Source organism: Pristiophorus japonicus, chromosome 4 (genome assembly GCF_044704955.1).
Source record: "Pristiophorus japonicus isolate sPriJap1 chromosome 4, sPriJap1.hap1, whole genome shotgun sequence".
Lineage (NCBI taxonomy): Eukaryota > Metazoa > Chordata > Chondrichthyes > Pristiophoridae > Pristiophorus > Pristiophorus japonicus.
Window position 1 is genome coordinate 271265654 of NC_091980.1, and position 26868 is coordinate 271292521.

Consider the following 26868-nt stretch of genomic DNA (forward strand, 5'->3'; position numbering starts at 1 on the left):
AAGGTATTGGGAATGTTTGTTGTTTTTAGGTGCGATTAAAATTTTAAAATTTATTTATTTATTTTTGCCACAGAATCCTCTCTTAAGGTGCTCCGAGACCAGCTTTTTAGCAATGGATTTTCAGTTGCTCAGCCGGCCTAGTGCCCTAAAAGAGGTGTGTAACACCTCCCTTAGCGCACCTCCCCACACTCAGAGCCCAGCAGATGAATTTTGCTGACTGAGGCGCAAACTGCCCGGGCACCAATTTTACCGTCCTGTCACCATTACCGCCCCGAAATGAGCAGAACCGAAACCCCAGCCCTCCATATTTACAAGTGACGTACACGACGGGAGAAGTACGTGTTCACCATTGATCTGACCCGTGTAACATTCAGGTTCCTTTACTTCATCACTTCCAATTGCTTCTATCACTTCACCCCGCTGATAATTCGAGGCTCTCTCCAGAAACAGGATGTGTTGGGCAATATCTCTAGCGGGACTACTGGGAACTTATCACTGGTCCAGTGGACCCCCTGTGTCCGGTTCACATTTCGACCCTTGCACTTTGCTAAAATTCCAAGCGGCAGCACTGGATTGTGACCAATTTAGCATCTCTTGTCAGATTTTGAACCAAATTCCAATGGTTGTATTTTCAGATCTTCATTTGCAGTTGTAGTGACCGGGAGGTTGTGCTGAGGCTCCACAACTGGATCTGGTCTAGGGTGAATAGCCTTAAGAAGAATAGGCAGTAGCATGGTCGACCGTCCCTTACTATATGTGTGTGAGCCTATATCTGGACTTCGTACAAATAGATGTCCTGGAAACAGTTTGCTCCGACGGTGATGGAATCGAATGAGTGGGCACCACCCTGATGGGTCACCGAGGTCTTGTATTGGCGATCAAACATTTTTTTTTTTATTGAGGCTTTTTTCCTTTTTATTTTGAGCTAGAAATCTCGCAGTGCAGAACCTTGTTGGACTGACACTGGAGAATCTGGTTTGGAGATCACTCGGTTCGATTTGCTCCCGTTCCTGATTTTCTGCTGACCCATCACTGGAAAGTTTGGGAGTGCTACAAACTGGCCGCGGTGATGTAATACAGCTTCCCCTTAGTGGACTACTGTGATAATGCAACTACTGATGTAAATATAATCAAAGGGTTCTGTGGGAAAAGTCACATGATAGTTTCTGTGTTGGAGCCATCCTGTAGTGTGTTTGTTAGTGACGTCGTAACAATATGTGAGGAAACGCGCAAGGACACTGAAAACATATTAACATAACTAAAGAAATCTAAACATATTAAAGTGTGTCAGTGGCACCCTCGCGTCTGCCTCAGAAGGTTGTAGGTTCAAGTCCCACTCCACTTGAGCACATGAGTCTGGGCTGACATTCCCAGCCCAGGGACAGCATGGGCCAGCCCACACTGTGATATGTGTGCGCACTAGGTCCGTGCAGCAGAGCTGGTCTCCAGCCGCCTTGGTTGACCCTTGCCACTGGACCAAGACCTTGCTTTGTCAAGTCCGTGTGGTGGCTGGTGAGCAATGGTCACCACACGTTAAAAAAATCCACCCACAGGCATCTTCCACCCTTCAAGAGGTAGTTCTGGACCTGGAATATTAGGTCCTTCATTGAAACATCTGTGAACTCATCCCTTTTTGGCGTGGAAGCAAGTCATCCTCGATACGAGAGACTGCCTAGGATGATGACGATACAATGGAGGTGTCTCCAACAGCAAGCATAATCCATCCAGAGGCATAGAACACCAGCTCTCGAGATGATTTCATTCCCTGCCTCCTGCGGCACAGTACCCAGTTTTCAAGCTACCATTACAGGTTGGCCTTGTAGTTTTCACATTGGCAAAGGCCTGTGGACTGAAACTCAGTAAAGCACAATTGTATGTACCAGCAGATGTTTCTAAATAGCAATCACAGTAAATAAATATGAAGATGCTTTGTGGGGGTTGGGTGGGGTGGAGGGATCTGTTCAGTAAAGTCATGAAGCAGTAACTAAAGACAGGAATCTAAATGCTGAGCTTGGTGGAGACGGCTAAAGTTAGAAACCAATTGTACTGGCAGATTGTACCTGTACAGTAGACGTTGAGTGGCAGAATAGAAGCCTGTATATGCTCCGCAATCTAGTGCTGCATGAATGTGTATTTCAGGCAGTAACGCAGTCCCGCAGTCACATTATGAGCAGTTTCAGTTTTACTCTTACGCATGACTTCATTACGATTCCATCCCATAAAATCGTAGGACACACAGCCACAATTTCCAGATATGTAGTCATGGTGGGCAAGGCTACCTGCTAAGATTGCGCCCTTGTATTTTCTATCAAAGCGAACGATCCCATGGCACTATTCGAAGAAGAGCACGGAACTCTCCCAGTGTCCTGGCCAGCATTCGTCCCACAACTAGCACCACCCAAAACAGATTAACTGGTCCTTCATCTCGTGTGCTGTTTGTGGGATCGAGTATGCAAATACGCCACAGCGTTTGCTTACTTAACAACAGTGACTACACTTAAAAAAAAAAATGTAATCCATTGACTGAGATGCAATGTTCGCCGTGCAAGTGGAGAAAAACAGTGGCTGTAGAGTAGAGTGACCATGATCATCATCATAGGCAGTCCCTCGGAATCGAGGAAGACTTGCTTCCACTCTTAATGAGTCCTTAGGTGGCTATACAGTCCAATACGAGAACCACAGTCTCTGTCACAGGTGGGACAGATAGTCGTTGAGGGTAAGGGAGGGTGGGACTGGTTTGCCGCATGCTCTTTCCGCAGCCTGCGCTTGATTTCTGCATGCTCTCGGCGACGGCACTCGAGGAGCTCAGCGCCCTCCCGGATGCATTTCCTCCACTTAGGGCGGTCTTTGGCCAGGGATTCCCAGGTGTTAGTGAGGATGTTGCACTTTATCAGGGAGGCTTTGAGGGTGTCCTTGTAACGTTTCCGCTGTCCACCTTTGGCTTGTTTGCCATGAAGGAGTTCCGAGTAGAGCGCTTGCTTTGGGAGTCTCATGTCTGGCATGCGGACAATGTGGCCTGCCCAGCGGAGCTGATCGCTAATGTTGGTGCATCTGTCCTTCCAGGGGATTTGCAGGATCTTGTGGAGACATCGTTGATGGTATTTCTCTAGCGACTTGAAGTGTCTACTGTACATGGTCCATGTTTCTGAGCCATACAGGAGGGCGGGTATTACTACAACCCTGTAGACCATGAGCTTGATGACAGTTTTGAGGGCCTGGTCTTCAAACACTCTTTTCCTCAGGCGGCCGAAGGCTGCACTGGCACACTGGGGTCAAGTGGGCTGCGTCATCACCCCAACCCTCTTCTCAATCTTCCTCGCTGCCTTGCTCCACCTCACAGTCGACAAGCTCCCCGCTGGAGTGGAACTAAACCACAGAACCAGTGGGAACCTGTTCAACCTTTGCCGTCTCCAGGCCAGGTCAAAGACTACCCCAACCTCTGTCGTCGAGCTACAGTACGCGGACAACACCTGCGTCAGCGCACACACAGAGGCTGAACTCCAGGACATAGTTGACGTATTTATTGAGCCGTACAAAAGCATGGGCCTTACGCTAAACATCAGTAAGACAAAGGTCCTCCACCAGCCTGTCCTCGCCATATAGCACTGCCCCCCCCAGTCATCAAGATCCACGGCGCGGATCTGGATAACATAGACCAATTCCCTTATCTTTAGAGCCTCCTATCAACAAGAGTAGAGTGACCACACAATCGTTAAATAATTTTTTACACTCCACAGGGCAAAATATTATATCCAGGGATTAGCTGTGTTCTGCTAACAAACACAGAACCATTTAACTACTCCCTACTCCAATGGACATGTACTAGAGGAGAAGTGGACAAGCTGATTAAACCCATTCTATGGTTAGAGGTAGGGAATTTCCTGTGTGGGGCAAACTCAGGAAGTTACTGATATGTCCTTCCTATACAGTATAAATGCACACAAGGCCCATACTTGAGAGAAAGTCACTTTGTGACCAGTTACCTTTATTACCAAGACCTCAAGTGATGAAGGCGGGTGGAGCTTCCCCTTTTATACCTGAAAGTTCAGGTTAGGAGTGTCTCCCACAAGTTCACCCCCTTGTGGTCAATGTTCTCAAGGTGTACAACTTACGTCAGCTTATACATGGGTTACAATGATAGTTGAATACATGACATCACCTCCCCATTGCAAAGTCTTATTGGGATCACAGGTTAAGTCTGTCTGGTGGTTTACGCTCCCTTGTAGAGCACCTGAGTTGGGGCTCCGGTTATTGGGCGCTGGCCTGAGTGTCTGCTGTTTGCGGTGCCTCAGGCCTGTCCGGACTGCCCACAGTGACTGGGCTCTCCTCCACTTGGTTCCGGTGTTCGGTCACCTTTGGTGGAGTAAACTCTACATCGTGTTCTTCCTCTGCTTTTTCTATGGGGTTGCTGAACCTCCTTTTAGTTTGATCCACGTGTTTGCGGCAGATTTGTCCATTGGTAAGTTTAACTACCAAAACCCTATTCCCCTCTTTGGCAATCATAGTGCCTGCCAGCCATTTGGGCTCTGCAGCGTAATTAAAGGCAAAAATCGGATCATTGACATCAATACATCGCGCCCTCGCATTCCTGTCATGGTAGTCACATTGTGACTGACGCCTGCTCTCAACAATTTCTTTCATAGTAGGGTGTATAAGGGATAACCTGGTTTTGAGCATCCTTTTCATTAGCAGCTCTACAGGTGGAACCCCTGTGAGCGAATGTGGTCAGGATCTATTGGCCAACAGGAGGCGTGATAAGCGGCTTTGTAGGGAACCCCCTTGGATTCTGAGCATCCCCTGTTTGATTATCTGCACTGCTCGTTCCGCCTGGCCGTTTGATGCCGGCTTGAACGGTGCCGTTCTGACATGGTTGGTTCCATTGCCTGCCATGAAGTCCTGGAATTCAGTGCTTGTGAAGCACGGGCCATTGTTGCTGACCAAGACATCCGGTAGACCATGGGCAGCAAACATTGCCCGTAGACTTTCTACCATGGCAGAGGATGTGCTTGAATTTAAAATAGCACACACAATCCATTTGGAGTAGGCGTCTACTACAACCAAAAACAGTTTTCCCATGAAAGGACCTGTGTAGTCCACATGGATGCATGACCATGGCTTGGCGGGCCAGGACCAGGGGCTGAGGGAGGCTTCCCTGGGTGCGTTGCCCAGCTGAGCACACGTGTTGCACCTGCGAACACAACGTTCCAGGTCTGCATCTATCCCTGGCCACCAAACATGTGACCTGGCAATTGCCTTCATCATGACAATGCCCGGGTGCTCATTGTGAAGTTCTCTGATAAACACCTCTCTGCCCCTCTGGGGCATGACTACTCGGTTTCCCCACAGTAGGCAATCGGCCTGAATCGAGAGTTCATAGACATAGACATAGACATCGAAAATAGGTGCAGGAGTAGGCCATTCGGCCCTTCGAGCCTCCACCGCCATTCAATGAGTTCATGGCTGAACATGTAACTTCAGTACCCCATTCCTGCTTTCTCGTCATACCCCTTGATCCCCCTAGTAGTAAGGACTACATCGAACTCCTTTTTGAATATATTTAGTGAATTGGTCTTAACAACTTTCTGTGGTAGAGAATTCCACAGGTTCACCACTGTCTGAGTGAAGAAGTTTTTCCTCATCTCAGTCCTAAATGGCTTACCCCTTCTCCTTAGACTGTGACCCCTGGTTCTGGACTTCCCCAACATTGGAAACATTCTTCCTGCATCTAACCTGTCTAACCCTGTCAGAATTTTAAATGTTTCTATGAGATCCCCTCTCATTCTTCTGAACTCCAGTGAATACAAGCCCAGTTGATCCAGTCTTTCTTGATATGTCAGTCCCGCCATCCCAGAAATCAGTCTGGTGAATCTTCGCTGCACTCCCTCAATAGCAAGAATGTCCTTCCTCAAGTTAGGAGACCAAAACTGTACACAATACTCCAGGTGTGGCCTCACCAAGGCCCTGTACAACTGTAGTAACACCTCTCTGCCCCTGTACTCAAATCCCCTCGCTATGAAGGCTAACATGCCATTTGCTTTCTTAACCGCCTGCTGTACCTGCATGCTAACCTTCAATGACTGATGTACCATGACACCCAGGTCTCGTTGCACCTCCCCTTTTCCTAATCTGTCACCATTCAGATAATAGTCTGTCTCTCTGTTTTTAACCACCAAAGTGGATAACCTCACATTTATCCACATTATACTTCATCTGCCATGCATTTGCCCACTCACCTAACCTATCCAAGTCACTCTGCAGCCTCATAGCATCCTCCTCACAGTTCACACTGCCACCCAACTTAGTGTCATCCGCAGATTTGGAGATACTGCATTTAATCCCCTCGTCTAAATCATTAATGTACAATGTAAACAGCTGGGGCCCCAGCACAGAACCTTGCGGTACCCCACTAGTCACTGCCTGCCATTCTGAAAAGTATGCATTTACTCCTACTCTTTGCTTCCTGTCTGCCAACCAGTTCTCAATCCACATCAGCACACTACCCCCAATCCCATGTGCTTTAACTTTGCACATTAATCTCTTGTCGAAAGCCTTCTGGAAGTCCAAATACACCACATCAACTGGTTCTCCCTTGTCCACTCTACTGGAAACATCCTCAAAAAATTCCAGAAGATTTGTAAAGCATGATTTCCCTTTCACAAATCCATGCTGACTTGGACCTATCATGTCATCTCTTTCCAAATGCGCTGCTATGACATCCTTAATAATTGATTCCATCATTTTACCCACTACCGATGTCAGGCTGACCGGTCTATAATTCCCTGTTTTCTCTCTCCCTCCTTTTTTAAAAAGTGGGGTTACATTGGCTACCCTCCACTCAATAGGAACTGATCCAGAGTCAATGGAATGTTGGAAAATGACTGTCAATGCATCCACTATTTCCAAGGCCACCTCCTTAAGTACTCTGGGATACAGACCATCAGGCCCTGGGGATTTATCGGCCTTCAATCCCATCAATTTCCCCAACACAATTTCCCGACTAATAAGGATTTCCCTCCGTTCCTCCTTCTTACTAGACCCTCTGACCCCTTTTATATCCGGAAGGTTGTTTGTGTCCTCCTTAGTGAATACCGAACCAAAGTACTTGTTCAATTGGTCTGCCATTTCTTTGTTCCCCATTATGACTTCCCCTGATTCTGACTGCAAGGGACCTACGTTTGCCTTTACTAACGTTTTTCTCTTTACATATCTATAGAAGTTTTTGCAGTCCGTTTTAATGTTCCCTGCAAGCTTCCTCTCGTACTCTACTTTCCCTGCCCTACATCCTTGCGCCTATGAAATGGTTTAAATTCCTCAGGGCGTGCCCCGTACGTGGCTGCCCAGTCCCCATTCAGGACACATTTCTTAACTAAAGACAGTAGCGGGTCTTTATTTGTCCAGACTCCAATCTGACGGGCTGTCACAGGTGAGCCTTCGCTTTCGAAAGCTTCAACAGCCATGACCATCTCAGTATCATGCTCAGCTGCCCCCTCAGTGGTGGCTAGTGGGAGCCTGCTGAGTGCATCAGCGCAGCTTTCAGTGCCCAGTCTGTGCTGAATTGTGTAGTCATAAGCGGCTAACGTAAGTGCCCACCTCTGTATGCGGGCCGATGCATTCGCATTTATGGCCTTGTTATCGGCCAAAAGGGACATTAGGGGTTTGTGATCTGTCTCCAGCTCAAATTTCCTGCCAAACAGGTACTGGTGCATTTGTTTTTACTGCATCTACACATGCTAGCGCTTCCTTTTCTACCATCCCGTAGCCCCTTTCTGCCTGGGACAGACTTCTGGAGGCATAAGCTAACGGCTGTAACTTATCATTGGCATTCACATGCTGCAACACACACCCGACCCCATAGGACGACGCATTGCACGTTAGAACAAGTTTCTTACACGGGCCACATAACGTTAACAGTTTGTTGGAGCATAACAAGTTGCGTGCTCTGTCAATAGCCCTTTCCTGGCTGTCCCCCCAGACCCAATCGCGACCTTTGCATAGGAGCACGTGTAGCGGCTCTAACAGTGTGCTGAATTTGGGAAGAAAGTTGCCAAAATACTTCAGGAGCCCCAGGAACGCACGCAGCTCCGTCGTGTTACGGGGTCTGGGTGCTCTCTGGATCGCTTCCGTTTTGGACGCAGTGGGTCTGATCCCGTCTGCTGCTACCCTCCTCCCCAGGAATTCTACCTCTGGAGCTAAGAAGACGCACTTCGCCTTTTTTAGTCGCAGCCTTACCCGGTCCAGTCTGCGTAGCACCTCGTCCAGGTTGTGGAGGTGTTCTTCAGTATCAATGACCCGTGATGAGGATGTCGTCTTGAAAAACCACCGTCCTTGGAATCGACTTGAGGAGGCTTTCCATATTTCGCTGAAAGATCGCGGCGGCCGAACGAATCCCGAATGGACATCTGTTATACTCAAACAACCCCTTGTGTGTCGTGATGGTGGTCAGTTTCTTCGAAGAAATTGCATTGACATCGCCCCATTTCCAGTTCATGACAGCAAACCAACTCCTCCCCAGTAGTATGGGACCATCCCCCGGGACAATCCAGAGTGGCAACCTGTTCTCCGAATCTTTGTGGGTCACGACGACCATGGCGCTGCCTAGCACCGGAATGATCTCCTTTGTATATGTCTGTAGCTGTGTGTCAATGGGCAATAATTTTGGCCTCCTGGCCTTGGACACCCACAACCTTTCAAACTGTTTGATACTCATCAACTCATCAGAGACTGGCTGGCCCCTGTGTCTAGCTCCATTAACACTGGGATGCCATTGAGGAGCACTTTCATCATTATCAGTGGTGTCCTGGTATATGAACTGTTTATGTGCTGCACATGAACGCGCTGAACTTCAGCTTCCAGCGATTTCCCCCAGTATTCATTTGGCCTCATAGGGCTTACATCGGGCCCGTCCTCCTCGTACATCAACCTGGCTGCAGGCTTCCTGCACATACGCGCCAAGTGACCGCTGACGTTGCAGTTTCTGCAGGTATATTGCTGATACTTGCAAGCTCTGGCTGGGTGTTTGCCTCCACACCTCCAGCATGAGCTGGAGGCCCCGTTGTTGGAAACAAAAGGTCCATTACCAGTCGATCGTCTCTGACTGTCTCTGTAACTGCCCTTAAGCGCACCATTAACAGGTGTTGATGGCCCCATTACTGGCCGCATTGTCATTGCGATGGCCTGAATCGCCTTTCAGCTAGCCATTGTCTCTGTTAAATTCCCCCTTTGGGTTTGACTACATGCTGGGGCATGTCCGATTGCCCTTGTCTGCCTAGAGAACTGTGTGCCGCGTTAACAATATTGACTCTCTGGTCGTTTGCCGCATTTGAGCCAAGATTTTTGTCATATATCATTCTGGTCTCTTCCCCCACTGAGATAAATGTCTGGGCTATCAGAGCCGCCGCTTCCAAGATCAAGTCTTTGGTCTCAGTTTCCTGAAAACCCCAGCGTGCCCGATGCCCTCAATAAAAAAGTCTCGCAGCATCTCCACTCTGCATGCATCTATGAACTTACATCGGCTCGCCAGTCGCCGGAGATCTGCCACGAAGTCAGGAACGCATTGCCCTTCTCGCCGCCAGTGCGTGTAAAACCGGTGTCTCGCTATGTGCATGCTGCTTGCCGGTTTAATGGTGTTCCCCGATCAACTTACTGAGCTCTTCGAACGTCTTGTCCGCCGGCTTCTCTGGCGCGAGAAGGTCCTTCATCAGGGAGTACGTTCTGGATCCACAAACTGTCAGGAGATGAACCCTGTGTTTGTCGGCCGAATCCTGTCCCAACTATTCCTTAGTGACAAAACTTTGCTGTAGTCTCTCAATAAAGTCGTCCCAATCATCGCCAACGCAGTACCTCTCTTCTGTGCTGCTAGTGGCCATGCTTGTGTGGTTTAAATCCCAGTTTCTCGTCGCCAATGATATGTCCTTACTATACAGTATAAATGCACACGAGGCCCATATTTGAGAGAAAGTCACTCTGTGGTCAGTTACCTTTATTACGAAGACCTCAAGTGATGACGGTGGGTGGAGCTTCCCCTTTTATACCTGAAAGTCCAGGTTAGGAGTGTCTCTCACAAGTTGTCTCCTACAATGATAGTTGAATACATGACAGTTACGCCCAAAATTACGGCCAGTCTCATGCCCATTTTGCCAATGTCAATTTACATCTAAATTTCCTGCTAATCTTAATAGCATAGGCCAGAATGTAAACATCAGCGTAAACAATCTTAAATATTGTGAGATGAAGATTAGGGGGAAACACGTGAAAGCAATAAATTGGGAAGAAATCGTAGCAGGATAACAGACGAAATAGGAGCAGGAGTAGGCCATTCAGCCCAAGAGCCTGCTCCACCATTCAATAAGATCATGGCTGATCTTCTATCTCAACTCCACTTTCCTGCATTGTCCCCATATCCCTTGATTCCCTTAGTCACCAAAATGAAAGACTGTGGCTGCAAACGGCAAATGTTGTAATGTAATTTTCAAAATTAAGCGAGAGAAATAGAAGGATAAAACCACTGTAACTGGGGAAGGTTACAAAGACATTAAGGAGAAAACATTCAGGGTGTTCAAAAGCTGAAATAATGAGCAAGATAAGAAGATTTGAAAAGAAACATAGAAACATAGAAAATAGGTGCAGAAATAGGCCATTTGGCCTTTGAGCCTGCATCGCCATTCAATAAGATCATGGCTGATCATTCCCTCAGTACCCCTTTCCTGCTTTCTCGCCATACCCTTGATCTCTTTATCCATAAGGGCCATATCAGGAGAAGGGGGAGGGAGGCTGAACGGGCCGGGCCCGAGATTTACAGGTAGGTGGCGTTGGGTCGGGTCGGGGGGGTGGTGGGAGGGAGGTCGGTTTGGTTTGGGTCGGGGGCAGGGAGATCAGGTCGGATCCAGTCTGGGGGCGGGGGGGAGTGGGAGTCGGGTCCCGAGGCGGGGGGGGAGCGGGTGTCGGGTCCGGTCCGGGGGGGTGGGGAGCGGTTGTCGGGTCCGGTCCGGGGGCTGGGGGGGGGCGCGGGTGTTGGGTCCGGGGCGGGGGTAGGGGGAGCAGGTGTCGGGTCCGGTCTGGGGGGAAGGGGGAGAGCGGGTGTCGGGTCCGGTCTGGGGGCGGGAGGGGGAGCGGGTGTCAGGTCCGGTCCGGAGGCGGGGGGGGGGAGTGGGTGTCGGGTCCGGTCTGGGGGCGGGAGGGGGAGCGGGTGTCAGGTCCGGTCCGGAGGCGGGGGGGGGGAGTGGGTGTCAGGTCCGGTCTGGGGGCAGGGGGGGGGGAGCGGGTGTCGGGTCCGGGGCGGGGTGTGGGGAGCGAGAGTCGGTGTCGGGTCCGGTCCGGAGGCGGGAAGCGGGAGTCGAATCAGGTCAGGAGGAAGCAGGAGCTGGCCGTGGGAGGAGCCTTATTCACACAGCCCCAGTGAGGCCATGCGGCCAGGGCTAGGGGCTGCGTGCTTCGGGCCCCTCCCACACAGTTTTGGGCGCCTGGAGCTACTGAACATGCGCGCCCACTGTAGTGCGCATGTGCAGAGGTCCCGGCACTGTTTTCGGCGCAGGGACCTGGCTCCGCCCCCTACAGCTCCTGCTGCGCTGCGCCGAGGGCCAGAGGACCTGCAGGGAGGTGGAGGGTTTTTTTAGGCGCACTTTGTGGTGCGAAAAACGGGCGTTCAGGTCGGGACTGCGCCATTCTAGGCACGGCTCGAAACTTGGGCCCTATGTCCCCTGATTCTGGACCTCCCCAACATCGGGAACATTCTTCCCGCATCTAACCTGTCCAGTCCCGTCAGAATGTTATATGTTTCTATGAGATCCCCTCTCATCCATCTAAACTCCAGTGAATACAGGCCCAGTTGATCCAGTCTCTCCTCATATGTCAGTCCAGCCATCCCCAGAATCAATCTGGTGAACCTTCACGGCACTCCCTCAATAGCAAGAACGTCCTTCCTCAGATTGGGAGACCAAAACTGAACACCATATTCCAGGTGAGGCCTCACCAAGGTCCTGTACAACTGCAGTAAGACCTCCGTGCTCCTCTACTCAAATCCCCTAGCTATGAAGGCCAACATACCATTTGCCTTCTTCACCGCCTGCTGTACCTGCATGCCAACATTTAATGACTGATGAACCAAGACACCCAGGTCTCAATGCACCACCCCTTTTCCTAATCTGCCACCATTCAGATAATATTCTGCCTTCGTGTTTTTACCACCAAAGTGGATAACCTCACATTTATCCACATTATACTTCATCTGCCATGCATTTGCCCACTCACCTAACCTGTCCAAGTCACCCTGCAGCCTCTTAGCATCCTCCTCACAGCTCACACCGCCACCCAGTTTAGTGTCATCTGCAAACTTGGAGATATTACACTCAATTCCTTCATCTAAATCATTAATGTATATTGTAAAGAGCTGGGGTCCCAGCACTGAGCCCTGCGGCACTCCACTAGTCACTGCCTGCCATTCTGAAAAGGACACGTTTATCCCGACTCTCTGCTTCCTGTCTGCCAACCAGTTCTCTATCCACGTCAGTACATTACCCCCAATACCATGTGCTTTGATTTTGCACACCAATCTCTTATGCGGGACATTGTGCGGGAACAGTTGAAAAACGTCAGAAAGTGGGGGCATCAAAGAGGGGAAATGAAAATAATATACCAACAAACATAAAACTGAACCGTGGAGCCTTCAAGTATGTCAGAAGCCAATACTTTGCAATAGTGTTTACTGATGAAGTGAGAGAACTACCTGAGATAGGAGTATGAGAGCAAGTATGGACTAGATTACAGACACACAAGTCAGATAGGACACCTGGAACCAGTGATCTTCCCCATGGGTATTAAAGGAGTTGGACAGCTAGTTGATTCTGGTTCCACCTACAGATATTTTCCAGCACTCACTGGACGCAGTGCAGCTCTCATAGGACTAAATGATAGCGAACGTAACTCCTGTCTTCAAAAAGTGGTTGGAGATGATCGATCTGTAAGCCTCACATTGACTGTGGGAGAATGAATTGAGAGGTTGTATAAGGACAGCCTGGTGGGCATGGATTAATGGGAGACTATAAGCATGGCATTAAAAGTGCGAGATCATTTTTGACCGCTCTTAAAAAAAATTTCAGATGTAGCTTTTGACCTAGTGGATAAGGGTGAAACAGGGTATGTTGTTTACCTAGATTTTGGAAAGGAGGTTGACACTGACCCACTTACAGAATTACTGGACAAGATCCAGGCTGCAGGTTAGCTGGAAGTATAGTGAATTGGTTAAAAGTATGGTCAGCTGAAAACACAGAGTAGCAGTATTCGGGAGCAGGTGTGGCTGGGAGCTGGTTATCCGAGATGTACCACAGGGATAGGTTCCGGGACCGCCACAATTGAGATGTGAATATAAAAGAGCAACTGTTGTCGGGGGGTGGGGGGGAGGTGTTGAATCCAAACAGTAACATAGAATGCAAAACAAAATGAATTAAGTGAAGAAATGAAGGATTACAGCCTAGAACTCACTCGGTGATATTAGGGACTACCGCAATTTATTATTTTTTATAAATCTTTTAAAGCGTGGGGTCAAATCAGAGAAGCCTTAAATTTACAGAGGATGTCAAAATGGGAGAAATGGCAAATGCAGAAGCACCATTGTGCAAATTCGGAAAGAATTGGAGACCCTGAGCTTGTGGGCAGGTGAAGTTTAATGAAGGTAGAAGTACATGATGAGATTTGGTACACGGCAATACAGGATAAGAACTCGGGGAGAACCCACCCCAGGAGAGAGATCTCAGAATATTGCTGAACAAAGTCACTAACTCATCGGTCCAATGTTCTCAGATGGTAAAGAAAGTAAACAAAAGATTGGGCTGTGTACGGGAGGGCATAACGTAGAAATGGAAAAAGACAATTTTTGCGATTGTTATAGCTTTGGTTATACCAGGGACCCTGGAATACTGTATCCGGTCTCTGTCCCCCAATTCCACATCTTTAACAAATGTGTGATCAATGTATGTGAAAAAAAATTGCCAAGGCAGGTGGTTGTATAGGCAACTTTACAGGGTTTCAAAAAGGAACAAGATGTTTCCTAAAGCCTGTAAGAGCACATTGATATTTAATTTTAGAAATAATATAGAAATATCTTGGCGGGAAAAAAGGCGATAATTAAATGAGTAGGTTGAATGGCCAATTCTCTTCTCCTCCCTCAAACACATTAAGGGCCATTTCAGGTAGTGCCCAAAGCAGGGGCAATGTCGTCAGTGCGGCTGCTGTGCCCACCTGTCGGTGAGGTGTGAGGTCCAAGCTATTTTGAGGCTCAGGCTCGCGAATCCATCAGTCCAGTGTTCCCAGGTGGTAAAGAAAATAAACAAAACATTGAGAGGGCAGAACATGGATATGGAAAAAGGTAATTTTACACAATCTTAAAGTTACAATGTGTATTTTTAGTAATAATAAAATTACAATTTGCTGTCGAGTTGTTAGTGAGTTCTACAAACAGCTAAACTGAAAAGGCTAATTCCTTTTATAATCTGATACACTTGTTTCTCTAAAAACTAGTTCGTTGAAAAATAGGGATTTACATGAAAAATACTAGAGGCGCCATCATACAAAAGCCATTTTGAGACTGCAATCCTGTGGATCTTTGTATCAACCTACTGCCTGTACAGGAAAAGTCCTTTCATCTGGAAAAATGTCCAAGGACTGTATTCTCTTTCTCTCCCCAGTGAACAGTTATGGGGATGATGAGGAGTTGACTACATCCACAGACAGCGATGAGGAAGTGATTAAACAGTTTGAATTCTCTGTGTCGAGGTCCCAGAGTTTTCGCTCTACAGTGTCAGAGAAGGTGCAGCAGGCGGGTTTAGAGCGTAGGCTGAAATTTAATCGTTTACCTTCAAATCACGAAGAGTACAGCACAGAGGCCTCTGAAGTCGAAGGTATCATGCATGGCTTGTAATAAGATTACTAGGCATCACAACATTCTGAACCCTTTGCTGGTTTCCTTTGCAACTTGCAACCTTGAATGTGTTTTCCTTTTTTTCATACCCATCACACTCCAGCAATGACCCTCTCTAACTTTAGAGATATATTGCAAAATGGCAGAAAAATAAAGGGCAGATTGCATGAAACCCTTGCTGTAGTGTATAATATTAAACTAAACAGAGCAGCAACTCTGTCATGTTTGCATGAGGTAACCAACACTACTATATAAATATATTGAGGTTTGAATTAAATGAGCTTAACTGAATCCGAACCAATGCACTGATAAATACTTCATTTAAATTGTTTAACCATGGTCTTTATTAACTTTCACTCTCCATGTTTTTGTGAGCTGCTAGCGATTAAAAGTGATGTGACTAATTCTTTCTCCTGTTAATATGTACGTTGTTGTTTACTGTCCTCTCGCCTCATGTTGCTTTAAAAATGCTGTTCACGTTTACCTGTTTAGATACAGATAAACAACATCAGTTGAGCTTGCAAGATAATTGCACTTATCAAGAAGATCAGTTATCTGTGGGCTCAGGCTCTGAGTCTGAGGATGGAGCAGGCCATCAAAAGGCCCCAGATGGAGCAGCTGGAACCCTGGACAATACTCACAGGAAACTGCAAACTGAAGCTGGAAGTGCAGATCAGGAGACCAACTTTGATAATCAGGCCTATGAAGGAAATGACCATACAGATAGTTCATCCGCATGGAGTCCAGAGGTAATGCCTTATGAATTCAATTCCTTTCAGAGTTGTGTGTCAAATCGTATTTTTTTTCACCATTTTCATTATTTAGACAAAATAAACTGAGCATAGAATTAATTTAATTGGTTCTAATTCGGTATATACCACCGTTCCTTTATTTCAACTTAATTTAATTGCTCTTTATCTTACTTGTTTTTCTTCACCCTGAACACAATTAGGTGAATATTTGGGCGTAGTGTCTATGTGCATAAAATCACCATGGCAACGTTAAATGATAAAGTAAAATTCTAAAAATTATCCACACTGTCACCATTTATGGATTTTGAAACTGTGCTAGAATTTAAATTATAAACACATCCATCACTTTTTTTTCCTGACTGGTGTCGAAACGTGTAGGAGAGTTTTTCTGTTTTCCCTCCACCCCTCTGGAAAAATTCTGCGAAACCTATGCATCATAACTAGATGTCATTGCTTATAACTTGTAATTGTGGCCCTTCACCAGCAGGTATCAATAGCTTCTTTATCAGTAGGTAACCTTTATCATTGTTGTTGCCAAATTAAGTTAATCTAGGGGGTAAGTCATGGCAGGAGAGCTCGTACATGTGTTATGCTCCTCCTGTGCTATGTGGAGACTCAGGGACGCTTCCAGTGTCCCTGATGACTACATGTGCGGGAGATTGCAACCGGTTCTGGGGGAGGTGAGACCAGTACACACCGGACGGTCTGCACCTGGGCAGGACTGGAACCAATGTCTTAGGGGGAAGTATTTGCAAGTGCTGTTAAGGAGGAGTTAAACTAATATGGTAGGGGGATGGGAACCTATGCAGGGAGACAGAGGGAAGTAGAATGGGGGCAGAAGCAAAAGATAGAAAGAAGAAAAGTAAAAGTGGAGGGCAGAGAAACCCAAGGCAAAAATCAAAAAAGGACACAATTCAGCAAAATTACAAAAGGGCAAAATGTGTTAAAAAGACAAGCCTGAAGGCTCTGTGCCTCAATGCGAGGAGTATTCGTAATAAGGTGGACGAATTAACTGCACAGGCAGCAATTAGTGAATATGATATAATCGGCATCATGGAGACATGGCTCCAGGGTGACCAAGGCTGGGAACTTAACATCCAGGGGTATTCAGCATTCAGGAAGGATAGACAGAAAGGAAAAGGAGGTGGGGTAGTGTTGCTGGTTAAAGAGGAAATTAACGCAATAGTAAGGAAGGACATTAGCTTGGATGATGTGGAATCTGTATGGGTAGAGCTGTGGAATACCAAAGGGCAGAAAACGCTAGTGGGAGTTGTGTACAGACTACCAAACAGTAGTAGTGATGTTGAGGACAGCATCAAACAAGAAATTCGGGATACGTGCAATAAAGGTATAGCAGTTATCATGGGCGACTTTAATCTACATATTGATTGAGTTAACCAAACTGGTAGCAATATGGTGGAGGAGGATTTCCTGGAGTGTATTAGGGATGGTTTTCTCGACCAATATGTCGAGGAACCAACAAGAGGGCTGGCCATCCTAGGCTGGGTGATGTGTAATGAGAAAGGACTAATTAACAGTCTTGTTGTGCGAGGCCCCTTGGGGAAGAGTGACTATAATATGGTAGAATTCTTTATTAAGATGGAGAGTGACACAGTTAATTCAGAGACTAGGGTCCTGAACTTAAGGAAAGGTAACTTTGATGGTATGAGACGTGAATTGGCTAGAATAGACTGACAAATGATACTTAAAGGGTTGACGGTGGATAGGCAATGGCAAACATTTAAAGATCGCATGGATGAACTTCAACAATTGTACATCCCTTTCTGGAGTAAAAATAAAACGGGGAAGGTGGCTCAACTGTGACTAACAAGGGAAATTAAGAATAGCGTTAAATCCAAGGAAGAGGCATATAAATTGTCCAGAAAAAGCAGCAAACCTGAGGACTGGGAGAAGTTTAGAATTCAGCAGAGGAGGACATAGGGTTTAATTAGGAGGGGGGAAATAGAGTATGAGAGGAAGCATGCCAGGAACATAACGACTGACTGCAAAAGCTTCTATAGATATGTGAAGAGAAAAAGATTAGTGAAGACAAACATAGGTCCCTTGCAGTCAGATTCAGGTGAATTTATAATGGGGAACAAAGAAATGGCAGACCAGTTGAACAAATACTTTGGTTCTGTCTTCACGAAGGAAGACACAAATAACCTTCCGGAAGCTCTAGGGGACCGAGGGTCTAGTGAGAAGGAGGAACTGAAGGATATCCTTATTAGGTGGGAAATTGTGTTCGGGAAATTGATGGGATTGAAGGCCAATAAATCCCCGGGGCCTGATAGTCTGTATCCCAGAATACTTAAGGAAGTAGCCCTAGAAATAGTGGATGCATTGGTGATCATTTTCCAATAGTCTATCGACTCGGGATCAGTTCCTATGGACTGGAGGGTAGCTAATGTAACCCCACTTTTTAAAAAAGGAGGGAGAGAGAAAACGGGTAATTATAGACCGGTTAGCCTGATATCAGTAGTGGGGAAAATGTTGGAATCAATTATTAAAGATGAAATAGCAGCGCATTTGGAAAGCAGTGACAGAATCGGTCCAAGTCAGCATGGATTTATGAAAGGGAAATCATGCTTGACAAATCTTCTGGAACTTTTTGAAGATGTAACTAGTAGAGTAGACAAGGGAGAACCAGTGGATGTGTTGTATTTGGACTTTCAAAAGACTTTTGACAAGGTCCCACACAAGAGATTGTTGTGCAAAATTAAAGCACATAGTATTGGGGGTAATGTACTGACGTGGATAGAGAACTGGTCGGCAGACAGGAAGCAGAGAGTCGGGATAAACAGGTCCTTTTCAGAATGGCAGGCAGTGACTACTGGGGTGCCGCAGGGCTCAGTGCTGGGTCCAGCTCTTTACAGTATACATTAATGATTTAGATGAAGGAATTAAGTATAATATCTCCAGATTTTCAGATGACACTAAACTGGGTGGCAGTGTGAGCTGTGAGGAGGACGCTAAGAGGCTGCAGGGTGATTTGGACAGGTTAGGTGAGTGGGCAAATACAGATGCAGTATAATGAGGATAAATGTGAGATTATCCACTTCGGTGGCAAAGGCAGAATATTATCAGATTAGGAAAAGGGGAGGTGCAACGAGACCTGGGTGTCATGGTACATCAGTCATTGAAAGTTGGCATGCAGGTACAGCAGGTGGTGAAGAAGGCACATGGTATGTTGGCTTTCATAGCTAGGGGATTTGAGTACAGGAGCAGGGAGGTCTTACTGCAGTTGTACAGGGCCTTGGTGAGGCCTCACCTGGAATATTGAGTTCAGTTTTGGTCTCCTAATCTGAGGAAGGACATTCTTGCTAGTGATGGAGTGCAGCGAAGATTCATGAGACTGATTCCCGGGATGGATGGACTGACATATGAGGAGAGACTGGATCAACTGGCCCTTTATACACTGGAGTTTAGAAGAATGTTAGGGGATCTCATAGAAACATATAATATTCTGACGGAACTGGACAGGTTAGATGTAGGAAGAATGTTCCTGATGTTGGGGAAGTTCAGAACCAGGGGACACAGTCCTAAGATGAGGGGTAGGCCATTTAGGACTGAGATGAGGAGAAACTTCTTCACTCAGAGAGTTGTTAACCTGTGGAATTCCCTGCCGCAAAGAGTTGTTGATGCCAGTTCATTGGATATATTCAAGAGGGAATTGGATATGGCCCTTATGGCTAAAGGGATCAAGGGGTATGGAGAGAAAGCAGGAAAGGGGTGCTGAGGGAATGATCAGCCATGATCTTATTGAATGGAAGTGCAGACTCGAAGGGCCGAATGGCCTATTCCTGCACCTATTTTCTATGGTTCTATGAATCAGATGAAGTAAGGCATATTAATAGTAGTGAGACTGAACTTCAACTTGTTTTTGATAGTAAAACTGGTGACAGTGTGTGATCAGGGATGAATAATTATCTTTAAAGGCATGAAACATCAAATGTTTTTTTAAACGTGCTTTCCTGTTGCCCCACATACTGAGCCACACAGACCTAGATTTCATCTCTGGTCTCTGGAGTCTTAACTCATCCCAGCCACCGTAGTGACACTATACTAAAATTAACCTGTATCCCTAAGTTAGAGACTGGAAAAACTGGTCCAGATTCCTACTCCAGAATGCAATCCAGTAAACACTGATGAAAAATGCTTGTGTGGAGATGGGATTAGTCTCATTTGTGATGCCTCCATAGTCAAATAGTCACCATTTAGGCTCAAACCTGAAGAATGGCTACAATCTATGAAACCAGTTAAAGGAGAGTTGCCAGCCCAATCAAATCACATCCAGCCTAAGGCGTCACCTTCAGGATTTTTGGAAGGGGTTCTGAGAGTAATATTTGATACCATATATGTGTGTGTATTTATGTTATTAAATCCCCTGCCTTTTATTACTGAATCTTGTACTTACTTAGAATTTAAAGTATTCCTTTTTTGCCATTGCTGTCATATTGTTTGAAATTACTATCACCAATCATACTGCTTAAATATATATATTAAATAATATTTTCTTTAAATATATGCTTTTCGTCCTTTCTTTGCACCCTCTATGCCATACTGCATAGTTAGATACTCCATTGATCAGAGCTCTTCCAGTCGCGCTATACTTTTATAGGTCTACACTTACTGGCAGGACACGTGGAAAAGCTATAAGAATATAAGAACTAGGAACAGGATTAGGCCAGCTAGCCCCTCGAGCCTGCTCCGCCATTCAACAAGATCATGGCTGATCTGGCCGTGGACTCAGCTCCACTTACCCGCCCGCTCCCCATAACCCTTAATTCCCTTATTGGTTAAAAATCTATTTCTCTGTGATTTGAATACATTCAATGAGCTAGCCTCAACTGCTTCCTTGGGCAGAGAATTTCACAGATTCACAACCCTCTGGGAGAAGAAATTCCTTCTCAACTCGGTTTTAAATTGGCTCCCATGTATTTTGAGGCTGTGTCCCCTAGTTCTAGTCTCCCCGACCAGTGGAAACAACCTCTCTGCCTCTATCTTGTCTATCCCTTTCATTATTTTAAATGTTTCTATAAGATCACCCCTCATCCTTCTGAACTCCAACGAGTAAAGACCCAGTCTACTTAATCTATCATCATAAGGTAACCCCCTCATCTCCGGAATCAGCCTAGTGAATCGTCACTGTACCCCCTCCAAAGCTAGTATATCCTTCCTTAAGTAAGGTGACCAAAACTGCACGCAATACTCCAGGTGCGGCCTCACCAATACCCTGTACAGTTGCAGCAGAACCTCCCTGCTTTTGTAGTCCATCCCTCTCGCAATGAAGGCCAACATTCCATTCGCCTTCCTGATTATCTGCTGCACCTGCAAACTAACTTTGCACCGCAGCATGTTGTAATTTCTCCCCATTCAAATAATATTCCCTTTTACTTTTTTTTTCCAAGGTGGATGACCTCACAGTTTCCGACATTGTATTCCATCTGCCAAACCTTAGCCCATTCGCTTAACCTATCCAAATCTCTTTGTAGCCTCTTGTGTCCTCTACACAACCCGCTTTCCCACTAATCTTTGTGTCATCTGCAAATTTTGTTACACTACACTCTGTCCCATCTTCCAGGTCATCTATGTATATTGTAAACAGTTGTGGTCCCAGCACCGATCCCTGTGGCACACCACTAACCACCGATTGCCAACCTGAAAAGAACCCATTTATCCCGACTCTCTGCTTTCTGTTAGTTAGCCAATTCTCAATCCATGTTAATATATTTCCTCTGACTCCGCGTACCTTTATCTTCCACAGTAACCTTTTGTGTGGCACCTTATCGAATGCCTTTTGGAAATCCAAATACACCACATCCATCGGTACACCTCTATCCACCATGCTCGTTATATCCTTAAAGAATTCCAGTAAATTAGTTAAACATGATTTCCCCTCATGTATCCATGCTGCGTCTGCTTGATTGCATTATTCCTATCGAGAAGTCCCGCTATTTCTTCCTTAATGATAGCTTCAAGCATTTTCCCCACTACAGATGTTAAACTAACCGGCCAACAGTTACCTGCCTTTTGTCTGCCCCCTTTTTTAAACAGAGACGTTACATTAGCTGCTTTCCAATCCGCTGGTAGCTCCCCAGATTCCAGAGAATTTTGGTAGATTAACATAAGAACATAAGAATTAGGAACAGGAGTAGGCCATCTAGCCCCTCGAGCCTGCTCCGCCATTCAATAAGATCATGGCTGATCTGGCCGTGGACTCAGCTCCACTTATCCGCCCTCTCCCCGTAACCCTTAATTCCCTTATTGGTTAAAAATCTATCTATCTGTGACTTGAATACATTCAATGAGCTAGCCTCAACTGCTTCCTTGGGCAGAGAATTCCACAGATTCACAACCCTCTGGGAGAAGAAATTCTTTCTCAACTCGGCTTTAAATTGGCTCCCCCGTATTTTGAGGCTGTGCCCCCTAGTTCTAGTCTCCCCGACCAGTGGAAACAACCTCTCTGCCTCTATCTTGTCTATCCCTTTCATGATTTTAAATGTTTCTATAAGATCACCCCTCATCCTTCTGAACTCCAATGAGTAAAAACCCAGTCTACTCAATCTATCATCATAAGGTAACCCCCTCATCTCCGGAATCAGCCTAGTGAATCGTCTCTGTACCCCCTCCAAAGCCAGTATATCCTTCCTTAAGCAAGGTGACCAAAACTGCATGCAGTACTCGAGGTGCGGCCTTACCAATACCCTATACAGTTGCAGCAGGACCTCCCTGCTTTTGTACTCCATCCCTCTCGCAATGAAGACCAACATTCCATTCGCCTTCCTGATTACCTGCTGCACCTACAAACTAACTTTTAGGGATTCATGCACAAGGGCCCCCAGGTCCCTCTGCACCTCAGCATGTTGTAATTTCTCCCCATTCAAATAATATTCCCTTTTACTGTTTTTTTTCCCAAGGTGGATGACCTCACATATTCCGACATTGTATTCCATCTGCCAAACCTTCGCCCATTCGCTTAACCTATCCAAATCTCTTTGCAGCCTCTCTGTGTCCTCTACACAACCTGCTTTCCCATTAATCTTTGTGTCATCTGCAAATTTTGTTACACTACACTCTGTCCCCTCTTCCAGGTCATCTATGTATATTGTAAACAGTTGTGGTCCCAGCACCGATCCCTGTGGCACACCACTAACCACCGATTTTCAACCCGAAAAGGACCCATTTATCCCGACTCTCTGCTTTCTGTTCGCCAGCCAATTCTCTATCCATGCTAATACATTTCCTCTGACTCCGCGTAACTCTATCTTCTGCAGTAACCTTTTGTGTGGCACCTTATCGAATGCCTTTTGGAAATCTAAATACACCACATCCATCGGTACACCTCTATCCACCATGCTAGTTATATCCTCAAAGAATTCTAGTAAATTAGTTAAACATGATTTCCCCTTCCTGAATCCATGCTGCGTCTGCTTGATTGCACTATTCCTATCTAGATGTCCCGCTATTTCTTCCTTAATGATAGTTTCAAGCATTTTCCCCACTACAGATGTTAAACTACCCGGCCTATAGTTACCTGCCTTTTGTCTGCCCCCTTTTTTAATCAGAGGCGTTACATTAGCTGCTTTCCAATCCGCTGGTACCTCCCCAGAGTCCAGAGAATTTTGGTAGATTATAACGAATGCATCTGCTATAACTTCCGCCATCTCTTTTAATACCCTGGGATGCATTTCATCAGGACCAGGGGACTTGTCTACCTTGAGTCCCATTAGCCTGTCCAGCACTACCCCCCTAGTGATAGTGATTGTCTCAAGGTCCTCCCTTCCCACATTCCCGTGACCATCAATTTTTGGCATGGTTTTTGTGTCTTCCACTGTGAAGACCGAAGCAAAATAATTGTTTACGGTCTCAGCCATTACCACATTACTCATTATTAAATCCCCCTTCTCATCTTCTAAGGGACCAACATTTACTTTAGTCACTCTTTTCCGTTTTATACATCTGTAAAAGCTTTTACTATCTGTTTTTATGTTTTGCGCAAGTTTACCTTCGATATCTATCTTTCCTTTCTTTATTGCTTTTTTAGTCATTCTTTGCTGTTGTTTAAAATTTTCCCAATCTTCTAGTTTCCCACTAACCTTGGCCACCTTATATGCATTGGTTTTTGATTTGATACTCTCCTTTATTTCCTTGGTTATCCACGGCTGGTTATCCCTTCTCTTACCGCCCTTTTTCACTGGAATATATTTTTGTTGAGCACCATGAAAGAGCTCCTTAAAAGTCCTCCACTGTTCCTCAATTGTGCCACCATTTAGTCTGTGTTTCCAGTCTACTTTAGCCAACTCTGCCCTCATCCCGCTGTAGTTCCCTTTGTTTAAGCATAGTACGCTCGTTTCTGACACAACTTCCTCACCCTCAATCTGTATTACAAATTCAACCATACTGTGATCACTCATTCCGAGAGGATCTTTTACTAGGAGATCGTTTATTTTTCCTGTCTCATTACACAGGACCAGATCTAAGATAGCTTGCTCCCTTGTAGGTTCTGTTACCTACTGTTCTAAGAAACAATCCCGTATGCATTCTATGAATTCCTCCTCCAGGCTACCCCGTGTGATTTGAGTTGACCAATCGATATGTAGGTTAAAATCCCCCATGACTACTGCCGTTCCTTTTTCACATGCCTCCATTATTCGCTTGATTATTGCCCGCCCCACCGTGAAGTTATTATTTGGGGGCCTATAAACCGTGCCCACCAGTGACTTTTTCCCCTTACTATCTCTAATCTCCACCCACAGTGATTCAACATTTTGTGCATTAGAGTCAATATCGTCTCTCACAACTGCCCTGATATCATCCTTTATTAACAGAGCTATCCCACCTCCTTTCACTTCTTGTCTATCTTTCCGAATCGTCAGATACCCCTGTATGTTTAATTCCCAGTCTTGGCCACCCTGTAACCATGTTTCTGTAATGGCCACCAAATCATACCCATTTGTCATGATTTGTGCCGTCAACTCATTTACTTTATTTCGAATGCTGCGTGCATTTAGGTAGAGTGTTTTAATACTAGTTTTTAAACCATGATTTTTAGTTTTGACCCCTCCTGCAGCCCCTTTATATTCAGTGGCCCTTTTTGTTTTTTGCCTTGGGTTTCTCTGCCCTCCACTTTTACTCATCTCCTTTCTATCTTTTGCTTTTGTCTCCTTTTTGTTTCCCTCTGTCTCCCTGCATTGGTTCTCATCCCCCTGCCATATTAGTTTAACTCCTCCCCAACAGCACTAGCAAACACTCCCCCTCGGACATTGGTTCCGGTCCTGCCCAGGTGCAGACCGTCCAGTTTGTACTGGTCCCACCTCCCCCAGAACCGGTTCCAATGCCCCAGGAATTTGAATCCCTCCCTGCTGCACCACTGCTCAAGCCACGTACTCATCTGCGCTATCCTGTGATTCCTACTCTGACTAGCACGTGGCACTGGTAGCAATCCCGAGATTACTACTTTTGAGGTCCTACTTTTTAATTTAGCTCCTAGCTCCTTAAATTCGTCTCGTTGAACCTCATCCCTTTTTTTACCTATGTCGTTGGTACCAATGTGCACCACGACAACTGGCTGTTCTCCCTCCCTTTTTAGAATGTCCTGCACCCGCTCCGAGACATCCTTGACCCTTGTACCAGGGAGGCAACATACCATCCTGGAGTCTCGGTTGCGGCCGCAGAAACGCCTATCTATTCCCCTTACAATTGAATCCCCTATCACTATCGCTCTCCCACTCTTTTTCCTGCCCTCCTGTGCAACAGAGGCAGCCACGGTGCCATGAACTTGGCTGCTGCTGCCCTCCCCTGATGAGTCATCCCCCTCAACAGTACTCAAAGTAGTGTATCTGTTTTGCAGGGGGATGACCGCAGGGGACCCCTGCACTACCTTCCTTGCACTGCTCTCCCTGCTGGTCTTCCATTCCCTAGCTGGCTGTGGACCCTTCACCTGCGATAAGACCAACTCGCTACACGTGCTACTCACGTCATTCTCAGCATCTATAACGAATGCATCTGCTATAACTTCCGCCATCTCTTTTAATACCCTGGGATACATTTCATCAGGACCAGGGGACTTGTCTACCTTGAGTCCCATTAGCCTGTCCAGCACTACCTCCCTAGTGATAGTGATTATCTCAAGGTCCTCCCTTCCCACATTCCCGTGACCAGCAATTTTTGGCATGGTTTTTGTGTCTTCCACTGTGAAGACCGAAGCAAAATAATTGTTTAAGGTCTCAGTCATTTCCACATTTCCCATTATTAAATCCCCCTTCTCATCTTCTAAGGGACCAACATTTACTTTAGTCACTCTTTTCTGTTTTATATATCAGTAAAAGCTTTCTTAAGAGATCCCTCCCTCTCTCTCTCTCTCTGCTCGAATGATTAGCTCACTTTCATCGAATCATGCTGCGCAGAAGAAGGCCATTCGGCCCATCCTGCTGTGCTGACTCTTTGAAAGAGCTATCCAATTAGTCCCACTGTATTGGGAATTGCAAATCGAAACCATTCCAATTCTTTGCTGTAGTGCAATGAAAGTGTAACTCTGCCATTCTTCTTACACTTTCTGCAGAATCCTGCTAACCTGCCATTCTCCGTTTAGCCAGACCTAGTAGGCAGAGGCTGGGTGATCCTCACCACCGACAGCAGACTGCCCAGGGCTCGCGACAGATCACTGTCTTACTGCTGATCTGAAAGGAGACTGGGCCAGCTAGGTGGCGGTCAATACAGCAACTCTAAATCCCTGCACAACATGGAGATACGGGCATTATGTACCCTCCGTTTAAAAAAAAAACTACACGCACAAAAAAAACATTCTCTTTAAATTATTTACATGAACGATATTACAATCTTGCTCTATGTTTTTAGTTTCAAAGGGGCTGGGAATGAATCTGTGTGAGAACTGATGAACAAAGTATTGCTTAATCTAACAGCTCCAAAATGAGTGGGGAGGCTATGTAACCGTATACACTGGATTAGCTGTTCCTATTTTCATGTGTTATTTGATCACAATTTTTTTCCTCCTGTTGCGCTGTCTTCAGGTTTTTAATGCCCCGATTCGGTAACTGGATGCCATTCTGATGCATGGTTTCAAGGCTCTTGATCTAATTACTTCTATAAACCTATTTATAGGGACAGATCTTTGTAGTGGAAGCAATAGTAAAAGAAGCACAAAGGATGAATTCTTCATCTTTTATTACCAAGTGCAGCCTT

General features: G+C 46.0%; 1 protein-coding gene across 1 annotated transcript in view; it reads left to right on the forward strand.

Moving 5' to 3' along the window:
* The window catches only part of syt16 (synaptotagmin XVI), a 75378-nt gene that overhangs the window by 15811 nt on the left and 32699 nt on the right, over positions 1 to 26868 (forward strand). Inside the window, exons 2-3 of the mRNA XM_070877548.1 lie at positions 14679 to 14891; positions 15404 to 15660. Coding sequence (XP_070733649.1) covers positions 14679 to 14891; positions 15404 to 15660 — 470 coding nt within the window. The remainder of the gene's footprint in view (positions 1 to 14678; positions 14892 to 15403; positions 15661 to 26868) is intronic.